At 48.2% G+C, this 12,072-nt stretch overlaps 2 protein-coding genes across 2 annotated transcripts in view; both read left to right on the top strand.

Moving 5' to 3' along the window:
* faf1 (Fas (TNFRSF6) associated factor 1) overlaps positions 1-1,914 on the top strand; it is a 43,891-nt gene extending 41,977 nt beyond the window's left edge. Inside the window, exon 19 of the mRNA XM_057037513.1 lies at positions 1,037-1,914. Within this exon, the coding sequence (XP_056893493.1) occupies positions 1,037-1,120 (84 nt within the window). The 3' untranslated portion in view covers positions 1,121-1,914. The remainder of the gene's footprint in view (positions 1-1,036) is intronic.
* Positions 1,915-7,123: 5,209 nt separating this feature from the next.
* On the top strand, positions 7,124-11,226 carry dmrta2 (DMRT-like family A2). The gene is made up of 2 exons (XM_057038969.1): positions 7,124-9,336; positions 9,637-11,226. Exons 1-2 carry the CDS (start codon positions 8,865-8,867, stop codon positions 10,521-10,523), a joined length of 1,359 nt encoding a protein of 452 aa, XP_056894949.1. The 5' UTR covers positions 7,124-8,864; the 3' UTR covers positions 10,524-11,226.
* The last annotated feature ends 846 nt before the right edge of the window (positions 11,227-12,072 follow it).

Below are 12,072 nucleotides of genomic sequence, written 5' to 3'. Positions count from 1 at the left end.
CTCCCGACTTTAACGCTCAGGCAGCGGGTTGGTTGTTGAGGTTCTCTCCACCAGGGATTAGGTTATTGTTTGTTTTTTAAAGGATTTCAATTAAGATGTTTGTGCTAAACTCCTCCGTTTTTCCAGCCTTTCCTCATAATTACTCCGTTTTAAAGGAGCTGTTGAGGACTTCACGTTCCTGTGTTTTTCCAAACGTGTGTTCGAGCGCTGTCGCTCTGCGTGTTGTGAGGTCGACCTTTACGATGCCCTCTGACCTTCTGCATCAGGTACGCGGAGCCGGTTAATTATCCCGCTGTGAGGTTAGAATGGGAGTCCTAATCAGAAGGGCCGACACAGCGGTCCTCAGATAAGCTCTGGACACATCGTGGTGTCACAGCACCTCGCCCCTCCAGCCCAGGTGTTAGATTGGCCCAGTGTAACACAAGCCCTCCGGTGATTAGCTCACATAAGCTAAGAGGCTCAGCGTGTTGGTGGGTGTCGGAGAAAGAGCCAGATTGTCCTGTTTTATAAAAACATGGGTCAGAGCCCTTCATGTCGGTTAACTCCATCAGCTCCGTGGTGGGTGGCACTGCTTTATTCCTCCGCTGCTGCTGTTGAAAACAGATACCTCCTCTCTTCTGCACTGCCGTCAACCATTTTTTCCGCTCCTCATGGCTGAAATGAGTCCTCGACCATTACTCCTTTATGGCAACGCCCCCGTAAAACCTTCATTAGTTGCTTCTGGATTAGAGCCCTTTTAAAATAAACCTGATGCTCCTTTCTACAAAATCAGCTCTCGTTGCTCAGATGACAACTGATATTTTTGAAAGTGTTTGTGTTGATTATATACATTGAACACACACACACACACACACACACACACACACACACACACAGGGGACAGTTATTCTGCTGCTGGGTGACAGACTAAAGAAGTGCTGACATGGCTCCTCACTGATATTACATGCGCATTGTTTTATTTGTGCATTGTTTTATTTGTCAGTGACAGAGACGATCTGCTCGGCTTGACCAGTGATTTCCTGTGTGTCCTCCCCAGATTACCCAGTTGGACCCCGGGTCAACTCTGCTCGACGCCAAGCTGTTTCCACAGGAGACCCTGTTTCTGGAGGCTAAAGAATAGGAACTGATCACACAGGACTGACTGACTGATCCACGAACTGGCTGGACACACACCCGTCACTAAGCACGGGCCCCATGTGGGCCCAGACACACACACACGCACACACACACCACACACACACACACACAGCATGCACATCCAGTGACACAAGTGCAAGTAAGCTTCAGTGCTCTCCACCGGGTTGTGGCACATGAATTTCTGGTGTACACGTGTTGCACAGAGGAGCAGCATCAGTACCACAAGCACACAGCCGCACTCTCACCCCCCCCCCCCCCCCCAGACCCCCTCACACAGTCCACAACTGGACACACGTCCCCACCACTGACAACACCAACACAGTCTGCTGACTGGAGTAAAGAGGCGGTAGATAGGAGGACGTGTCCCTCGGTTGTCCCAAATCCAGACACACTGCTTCTTTTTTTTTAGCTCATGGTTTTGTGTGCGTGAGACTGTAAAAGTCCGAAACAGTGAAGCCAAGAGTGGTGCCGCCTGGCCGTCTCCTTCCCCGCCTGCAGTAGCCACTGTGGATCTGCCCGCCCCCGCCCCGCTGCCCCTTCCTTCCTTCCTCCGTCCGCCACCTGCCCCCGGGAGAGCAGACTGTTCAGCGTCTGCAGCGCCCGTCTCTTCTGTTCCACTCCTGGTTTGAGCCTCTTCTGATCCACAACCTGACTGATTGACGAGTTTTCAGGTCTTTTTTTTTTTTTTTTTTTTTTCTTTTTTGATTTGTTTTAAGTTTGATGCTGTAACAGTTTTAGTTTGATATACATTATATAAATATATGATCATGAACATCCGTTTCTGCTGTCAACATCTGTTTTCATCCACTCTGGTTCTTCTCTCAGCCTCAGGGTTCCGGGTCCTTCCCTCCGTCTCATGGAAACACACTTTGAACCAAACCACCTCATCTCTAATGAACCATTTGATGTGTATTGGTCTGATATCACTATAACCATAATATCGCCTTTGAAAATCCAAATTCACCGTCGTCATAACGTTCCGGAAGTGTCCGAACAAGTTTAATAGGAAGTTCTGTTTTGGGCGATTTGAGTTTATTCCCGTTTAGCTCCCAGTTTAATTGGGCGCGTTGGCCAGGTCGTCCGTCAGATACGCACCTTCACGTCTCTGTGTGGCGGCACCTCTCCCAACAACTGTTCACCCACATGCTCCTGCACGTGCACCACCTGCTGATACCAACCACGCCGCCGCTCGTTCTGCGGCTGTGGCGAGGGGAGATCACGCAGGCTTAGACTTCCATCTGCAGCGAGTTCTCCCGACGGCTAAAGACAAAGTTTAAGCACCCCGGAGTCACGGGCGCGCTTGTTTATTGATTAAATCAGCCTCACTTCCACTTCGCCCGCTTTTATTAATTAATGACGAAGAAATCACACCTAAAGAGAAGAGTGGAGCTTTCACGGGTGATAATGTGTCCTGTCTTTAGTGTTCATGAAGCAACTCATTTCCTTTAATTCCATTCAGAGGTGGGTAATAGCTGGTGCACGGTGAGTTGAGTGCACAAGGATTCCTGAGCGGGTTTGTCAGCTGCTCCCTCTCACGCGAGGAGCGAGTGGGTGAGTGGGTGAGTGGGTCTGCTGTGCTCAGCCGGCCGTACTTCCACAGGTTGGGCCCGGCGGGACGTCGCTCCAGGCTCCGGCTGGGACCGGCGGGGGTTTACACGGTGACGTGGACCTGCGGGGGGGCGTGTCCTCAGCACCGAGCCCGTTACTGCGCAGACAACTTGGATGAAGAGGAGCGTTTGCTTCAGGTTAGTTGAGATTCAGGGTGAAATGAGGCGTTGGGGCGTGCTGGCCTTGCAGCCGGAGGCCAGAGGGAGGAGGAGGAGGCATGTGCACCTCTGCTAATCTGCCCCGTTCCTCCGCCTCCCGGGGCAACGGCGTGCATACAGCCGCTCCTCTGGACTGTGAGATTACAGTTTCCAGCAGTTTGGACGCGGCAGCGCTGCAGAAATGTCAGACAGACGCAGGTTTGTCTCCCAAATTTGATTAAGCTCATCTCTTGTTTGTGGGGCAGATTTTGAATCTGATGAGAGCAAAGTGTGTTTAGCTGCGGCACCGTTTTCAACAACTTCATATTTTGAGGCCAATGTTGTAATTTCTCCACATTTGTTAAATTATTTATCTTTTGATCAGAGTTTATTCCGGACATGAACAGCTGATGACTGTGGCCTCTCCCCAAACACTGAACAGTTTTTATTTTACTATTTATTTATTTGACAGTTGAATCTTGCCTTGGACCATATATTTAAACAACCCCCCCCCCCACACCCCCTCATGACAATAGAAGAAAAAACCTGTCTGAAGACAAAAAAAGTCTAATAAGTATTTTTTTTACCCCATTTCAGTCCATTTCAAAAGCATTCTCTTAAAACAACTTTTCCTATAAGTCCCACTTGATGTCTTAATCAGGGTTGTCACAGCAGCGGGGGGGCGGGGGTGTCTGGGGTTACTCTGCTGATGTCATCACCGTGGTGGCAACATCGGGTTTGATTCCTGGATAACAAGAAAACGGGAAGGCTGTCCACGATGTTTAAGCAGCTCGGCGGGGTCAAGAATGCAGCCTGCTGGTGAGGGGACAGAATTCCTCACCAGCTCCCCTCCCTCCTTTTGAAGTGGGACCCTCCGAGGTCCCCGAGCCTCCTCTGCTATCCCAGACTGGCCTAACCTGGAGGGTCACCCCGAGTTTACTTTCTCAGAGATGGCCGTCCTGCCAGAAACAGAATCTTTGCAGCTTAAACTGTTGGGTGGGCACGATTGGGGGGGTCTTCTATGTCTGTGTTCACAGGACTGTTTGTCATTGACACAATAGACGTGGAAAACCTTGTTTTTTAATCAAAACAACACGTTTTGCTGGCAGCCTGGAAATCTGATTAAACGGGGCTTTAGCGTCCCTGTTTGGGGAGAATCTTTGATTTATTTGAGAGCAAATAAAAGCTCTTGTCGTCCTGCTCCACGTATTCTGTGCGGGACAGACCGACCTCAAAAGGAAAATGCATTTAATAGGTTGTCGAAAGGAGTAAAATGATGTAATTCTGCCTCACGACGGCAGCTCGGGGGTCAGAACAGATTAATTCGGTTTCCCTTCATCATCTGCACACACATTAATCAGTAGGATAACAAAATGTTGATTTTTATCGGTCTGTTTACAAAATAAAAATATAGGTATGTATGAAAAAATATATAATTATGCTCTGCATCCATTAATCAGGTTAAATAAGGCCATTAAAGTTGTGTCAGTGCATCATTAATTATAATTCGTTTTTAAATTTTTAATTGGATTATAGATTTTTTTCTAAACATAAAACCAATAATCTTTATTTAAGATTCATCATTTAGAGAAATTGAGAGATTTAATCCTCTTACAACGACAGTTTATTATTTTTATCTCTACATTTGCGTTAAACTGCATTCGTTTAAATTAATCCAATAATCGCTCTCTTGAAAACACCAACGCGTGAACCAGTAGGCCCGTAAACCCCGCACTGGTTTTACTGGTGTCTTCCCAGAGGGCGCTGGGCAGAGACTGCAGGGCTGCCCGAGTTATGGGACTCCTAACGGTGAAGTCAAATAAGGTTATCTATTTAAAAAAATAAAAATTAAACGGAATTAAAGAACCGAATTTTATTTGTCCGTTTCACGTCCCAGAATGTGGAGAAAAAAAAGAAAAACGGATATAATATAACGAATTATACATAAATACAAAGCGATTTCGTTAAAGTCTGATCGTAATAATTAAAGTTTAAAGTAACGTTTAAAATATTCAAACCTCCAAGTTGCTCGTTTATGATCGTGGTAGCTGCTCTCTGTCGACTGGCTGCTCCGTTAATTATTGCAGTTTAAGGGGAAAATCTCTGGTATTCGGATTACCAGCCGCATGGGATAAAGCAATAAATGGACCAGTGGGGTCCTGAATGGGTGCAGCGGCGTGAAGGGGAGCAATTACAGCTTCATATTAATTGTGAATTTTTTTTTTCGTAAGAGCGCTCGCACACACACACACACACACACACACACACACACACACACACACACACACACTGCAGAGAGGCGCTGGTGACTAGGAGGGCCAGGTCTTTGTGCCGAACACTTCAAGTTTCAAAAACAAGGCCAATTGAGGCGGCGGAGCTCAAAGCCGGCACCATTGTAGGCGAACACATTGAGTTTTGATTGGGAACAATAGTGTTTCTCAAATTTCTTGCAAAAAGAAAGCCATACTCCATCTGTGATCTCAATGAGCGCCTATTCACGAGCTGCCTTCCTTTCTGCGCCATTCGGCGGTGGAGAAAAGAAGGCAGATGTGGAGGGACAGAGCCGCGGAGAGCGCGTTTTAATTGGCCGAGGCGAGTGTGTGTGAGGCTGCGTGCGCGCGTGGCTGCGTGCGTGCGTGTCTCCTACACACACCGGAATTATATTCTGCTGGGACGGTGGACGGGCCCAATAATCCCGGCGTGTTGATGAACACTTGTTGCCCGTTCATTAAACAACGGTAATCCCTGGCAGCCCGGCCCACGGGCACAGACACCGCACTTTATGTGTGCGCGCGCGCGTGCACGGCCAAAATCTTTGGCAGGGATGGAGCCCTGTTCGTGTCCCATTGTCGGCCGTCCTGAAGTGCTGTTGCAGCGGCTGAGGAGCGGCTCGTGAGCCCCTCCAGGTCAAGTGTTCGCGCCTCATGACCCCGCAGCTCCGATTCATGATGCGCAAAGTGGCCGTTCAGTCGAGAGGCTCTTCATCTAATCCAGAGTTAACATTCAGCCCCGTGGAGGCTCCTCCGTCCAACCATACCAATGGGCCGCGTCGGTCGGGAACACTTCTGATTTGTCTGGTTTCTGGATCGTCTGTTCTTTCATCTCATTTTTCAGTTTTAAATCCACATCTGCGCTCTTTTGTCCGGGCTCCACCCTCGTCGAGCGCCTTTATGTTACTGTTGTGCCTCAGCGTTCCTCGGCGCGCCTTAGCTCCCTCCTGCACATGTCCCCTGACTCTGCCCTTAAAGGAATGCGTGATCCACTTCCCCTGCGCGCTGGAGCGGGTGTGAAGTTGCGGGTTAACAGCCTCTTGTCTGTAATCCCGGGCCCGCTCGGTGCGCCCGTCAAGCGTGTAAATACTGGTGTGAAAAAACCCCCGTGCGCTCCTTTTCTCCTCGGCCCCTTGTCTAACTGCTACTCTAACCTCTGCCTCTGTGTGACAGCGCGGCCCGCTGCTGCGGGAGAGCGCGGGAGGGGATCCGGGCCCAGCCGGGCCGCAGGCGGGGCGGCGGCCGGAGGAGAGGCCGCGAGAAAGCCGCGCCGGGGTGCGGGGGCAGCGGAAACATGCTGCTACATATGTTGGGTCAAGCATGGCCTTTGTTGTCATCTTAAAAGGGTGTTAAAAACCCATTGGTCTGTAGCCTCGCTGAAAGAAATGAAAGCCCGGCATGGTTTTTTTTTTTGATGTATGGGCCTAATGAAGTGGGTAAAAAAAAATTCCCGAGTCCCCACAGTCACTTTTAGTGGCGCGGGGGGCATTTTTAATTGGCCGAGGGGAATAATGGGGCGCGTAATCCCCGTCATAAAGCATTAAAAAAATACTTGTGCGTCAGCTCGACGTGCGCGACGCCTGTGACATCTGATTTCATGATTAATCCGGTTTCAGTGGCGTGTTTGTGTGGATCCTGAGAGATGTCCACTCTTCTTAAACACCCCTCCATCAGGTGGCTCCTCTCCCCTTTAACCGTCCTTTCTCTGGCTGTTTGCAACTATCACGTCAGCACGCACGACGCGCAGTTCGCTGCCGGGCGCGCTCGTCGCCTGCAGATAATTACTTTGAATGTCAGAAAGATGTAGTTTTAATATCGTCTCTATTAGCCTGTTGGCTAGGTAATTAAGGTGCAGATGACAGCGGCGAGGGAAACAGATGGCATTTGCTTACAGTGATTCAGAAAGTAAACAATGAGCCCAGAAAGGGAGGAGAGAGGAGGAGGAGGAGGGGGGGGCAGGGGGAGGAGGGGGTCCGTTTCTTCTCCATCCAGCTTCAGATTGTTGTTCTCCAAAACTGTTGTTATGATACCTCCGAGAAACTGACAAGCACATCTAGAACTATTTAATCGGATTCCACACTGCTGCCAAATGAAGGTGCGGATAAAGCAGGTGGCGCGTTGCTACTGCACGGCCTCCTCACACACACGCACACACACACACACACACACACGGTAGATCATCTGTCAGGTAATGACTGAAAAGACAGCTCGATTTTAGAGAGTTTAATTAAAAAGACAGCGGGCGAGATGGAAAATCCTGGTTTAATTCGGCCGATAACGCAAAAAGTAGCCAATGGCTAATATTAACATAATATATTAACATGTTAAAGGATGCGATTTATTTTATAGCTATCTTATCATAGTATATTGTGTCAATGATAAAAAAAAAAAAAAAAAAAAAAAATACGAGAGGGAAAATTAGCAACATCATAAATGTACGTCATCATAACTTTAGACTTAAATTTGTGAGGTAATAAATGAATAAAAATACAATATATTAAACAAAAAGTACGTATATATTTTTTTAATTTAATTTTAACTCTACTCATCATCAAACGAATATATAATGAAATTAGCTACAAACATTGATGAATTTGCACACGACTAACAAAGTGTCACAAATAAATATAAAGATATTTTATATTTGTTTAATTTAAAAAAAAACTAGCGCATGAAAATGGTGAAAAATGCAGAATAAGCATGCAAGGCCACGCTCGTATCTACCAAACTGCGTCGATATTCAGAAACTAGTTTTTGTAGAGATCGAACCAATAAAACACGTCATACAAACATGTAGAAGCAGTTTAAAAGAGTCGGTGGCTGTAAATGAGCCACATTAGCGTCACCAATAAACCTTCAATCACCCGCACAAACATGATCGATCTGTTCTGTCCTCTGCGGTCAATAGAATAAATGTCAGCCCACTTACCTCCACAGCAGACCAGACTAAAGTCACTATATTTTATTTTTTCAGCAATCATCTTCATTTACAATATTCTGCACAGGTCTATGCGTTAACAAAATGTACAGAATATCACTGCACTCATTTACTGGAAGCAATTAGAGCGATAATGACGATATTTGAATATTAATCGAGACGACCTATAACACAGACTATTGTTCAAATTCTATGAAATTCGCCTTTTAAAGGTGCGCGGCATCGATTTTAGTTTCCCTAAGAGTCCCTTCAGATTCTTAACACTTGATAATAGGAAGCAGAACTCAGGTGGACACAGTAGAAAAGGCAGCCAGGCCAATCAGAGCTCTCCTTCCCCCTTCGGCCAATGACAGGCGCCACATTGTTGTCAAATTTGTCTAATGAAAACGCAGGAGCAACAATAGAGACGGAGCGGCAGATCTGTATCCAGCGACAGTCTCTGCAGGAAGTTAGTGTCTCAGTAACAAGCTCCGCTCCTCCTGGACACTTTTCCACTCCGGTTCCGGCTGGAATGCTGCTTTCTCTGCGCGCACCCTCTGTCCGGATCTCAGCTTCCATCCCTCGCCTCCTCTCCAGGCGCCTTCGACCTTTCCCACCGCAGATTTTTGCCTGATATATTAATTTTTTATTTTTTTTTACAGTAGACAGAACCTGTTGCGCCAAGATGCTGAGAAGCACCGCGCGTGTGTGAGAAGCTCAGCGACAGAACCAAACAGCAGCTCCTCCAGAAAGCAGATCTCTTTCCAAGTGTTTAGCCGTGCGAGTGACCAGGACATGGACCTGCGACCGGAGCTCCCCACAGCTTCCTCCGCGTCACAAGTCCACCCGGGGGCGGCGGCGGCGGCGGCGGCGGCCGCGGCGGCAGCCTCCATCCCGGTGTCCATGGCCGGCAACCTGCTGCGCGGGCCTCCGCTCCTCCTGCGCGCCACCGACAAGTATCCGCGCACCCCGAAGTGCGCCCGCTGCCGGAACCACGGCGTGGTGTCCGCGCTCAAGGGCCACAAGCGCTACTGCCGCTGGAAGGACTGCATGTGCGCCAAGTGCACGCTGATCGCGGAGAGGCAGCGCGTGATGGCGGCGCAGGTGGCGCTGCGGCGGCAGCAGGCGCAGGAGGAGAACGAGGTCCGGGAGCTGCAGCTGCTCTACGGCACCGCCGAGGGGCTCGCGCTGGCCGCCGCCAACGGCATCATCCCGCCGCGCCCCAACTACGAGGTGTTCGGATCAGTCAGCAGCGAGAGTAACTCGGGTGAGTGGGTCCCAAAGTCTCACTAAAACGGGGTGAATGTGAGATTTTCTGACTTATTCTACCATTAAATGTTGGATCCATCCGCCGCCTCAGCACAGTCCCGGTCCCGGTGCCGGCTCCTCAATGTTGGCAGTTGTCATTAAGATTTTTCCCGTCAGGATGATCCTTCAGATTTCTACAAACTCCTATTTATTTCTCTAATTTATTTAGATTTTATGCTCCGCTTGTTTATATTTGTTGGAGGCTAAGCCTCAAGTGTTTGCCTGTCTTCTGTTCCTCATGTTCTGATTGTGTTCACAGACTCAAGTGTCCAGAAGTTCGAGACTTTTTCGAAGGGCCAGCTGTCCGGCCCCACCACCCCTCAGCAGGCTGCGGGCAAATCTGCATCCGCCGAGAGCGACTCCGCCCCGGGCATGTCCTCCCCGGACGGCCGGCACGGAGGCTCCGGTTCCGAGAACGGAGACAGCGAGTCTTTCATCAACTCGCCTGTCTCGAAGCCTCTGAAAGACGGAGGAGAAACTCCGGGCTCCGTCAGCTCCATCGGATCCGATTCCGGTTCCGAGACCGACAAGGACGAGCAGGAGCCGTCCCCGTCCTCCGCGGCCTCCCGCCACATGAACGCCATCGACATCCTGACCCGGGTGTTCCCCAGCCACAAGCGCAGCGTCCTGGAGCTGGTCCTGCAGGGCTGCGGGAAGGACGTGGTCCAGGCCATCGAGCAGATCCTCAACAACAGCGGTGCTCAGGGCTCCAACAAGGCCGGGCCGGACGAGGGGTGGACGGCCGAGAGGATGCTCCAAGGCGCGCAGCAGCCCCCGCCGCCTCCCGCCGCCTCCACGGCGCCGACGAGGCCCCTGTTACCCGGAGCCATGACGCTGAGCAACCGCTCCGCGTTCTCGCCTCTGCAGCCCAACACCCCGCACTTCGGCGCCGACCCCAGCACCTACCCGCTGGGCACCCACCTGGGACTGAACCCGCTGCGGCTGGCCTACTCGGCCCACGGCCGGGGACTGGCGTTCATGACGCCCTACTCCACCACCGGCCTGATGCCCACCCTGGGCTTCAGACCCCCCATGGACTACGCCTTCAGCGACCTGATCAGGGACAGGACGATGTTGCACAAGGAGCAGGGCTACAGCGGCGGCCTGTACGGGCCTCTGGTCAACAACACGACGGAGAAGCAGTGAGGCCCGCGGGGCCGAGCAGAGACACGCGTCCCGCTGTATTTGTAACCGCAAGTGTTGAAGTCACGTGATGTTTTTGGTTGTAAATAACAGGATTATTGAGAGGAAAAATCTAAAATCCCTTCTGTGTCATTCGAAATCCTTTTCTATGTTTGAGTACGGAAACTTCGCGCATGAACCCGATTATTCTTCAATTAAATAACCTGCAGATGAAAAGATATTTATTATTCCCACCAATAACATGAGTAAAAAAAGCCTACATGATACAAAATTAAAAATACTAAAAAAAAGAAAATGACAGTCGCGACTTTAAAGAAGACAAATTTTCAGCTTCATGTGTGTATAAAATTAAAATTTTAAACTTAAAAATACATTCTTTTCCTCACAGAAAAAAATAAGAATTAAGTTATTGCGAAGCATGTTAACCCCTTTTCCTGATGTGAACTTAAAACTTTGTGTAAATGCCTTTTTCTCTTTCTATAAATGACTTAATTTTCCTCATATTTCCTCTGTTTTGTTTCTAGTATTTTCCCACCTGCCTGTATTATATTATTACATTAGTTCATATATGAATCTCTGCTATGTTTCATTTATCAGCTCGGACATTTAGTGGTGAAGTGCTGGATCAACTCAACTCCTCTTCAAATGTTACAAGCTGTGCTGCCACTGTATGAATATTCTGCAAATAAATGTTATTTTAAACAAACTAACTGGATGGTCATTTCTATCTACACTATAATAATTCGTTATTTTATAATTGATCACAGACACATGAACTGTGCGCAGTTATGAAAATGCTTCATTATTTCTGTTAAGACGAATTAAGACATAATTAAGACCAAAAAATAGTCTGTGAGCCGGGAATCAACAATAAATAATGTGGGATATAACCAAGAAGAATAAATGATTTTTACCGCCTCAGATCTGTATATTCTCAGTTCTTAATAAAGAAATATAGAAAACATTTAAAAAAAATTAAAAGCCCATAACAGCGGATATAATCGATCAGATCTTTAGAGATGAGATCTTTAAAATATTGCTTAATTCACAAAACGACGTTTTAAAAAAGGAATAAAGGAGCTAAGACGCGGCTCTGGGGCTCCTTTAGTGTTTTAAAATCTTAATTACTAACGACCAGTAATAAAGTAATCCATTTGTTCTCCAGTTATCCATTAATAACTTGAAGTATTAAAATGTAAAATGATGTCAGAATATGCAAAATAATCTACAGTCCCTGGTTTATCCAGCCGCTTTAAATTCAATCAAATTAAATTTATCAGGAAGATGAAATAAAGCAACACTCAAAATCATAAAAGGCGACACAGTCAATTCATATAAATGGTATTTTTTTTAAAAACTGTTAGGCCATCCTAAATGTCCTTTGAGAAAACAAAACAAAACGTTTAAGATAAAACCCCATTGATCCCTGCGGCAGCCCCCCGCCGACAGAGCGGTGGCGCCACCTGCAGGCCGTCAGGCGTCAGCACAGCCACGATGGCGTTGACGCCGCTGCGCGTGTTGAGCGGATCGTTCACTCGTCGAAAGGCTTTAT

The sequence above is a fragment of the Takifugu flavidus genome, chromosome 7 (genome assembly GCF_003711565.1).
Source record: "Takifugu flavidus isolate HTHZ2018 chromosome 7, ASM371156v2, whole genome shotgun sequence".
NCBI classification, from domain to species: Eukaryota; Metazoa; Chordata; class Actinopteri; order Tetraodontiformes; family Tetraodontidae; genus Takifugu; species Takifugu flavidus.
Note: the sequence above shows the minus strand (reverse complement) of the source record. Positions and strands in the feature narration are given on the sequence as shown.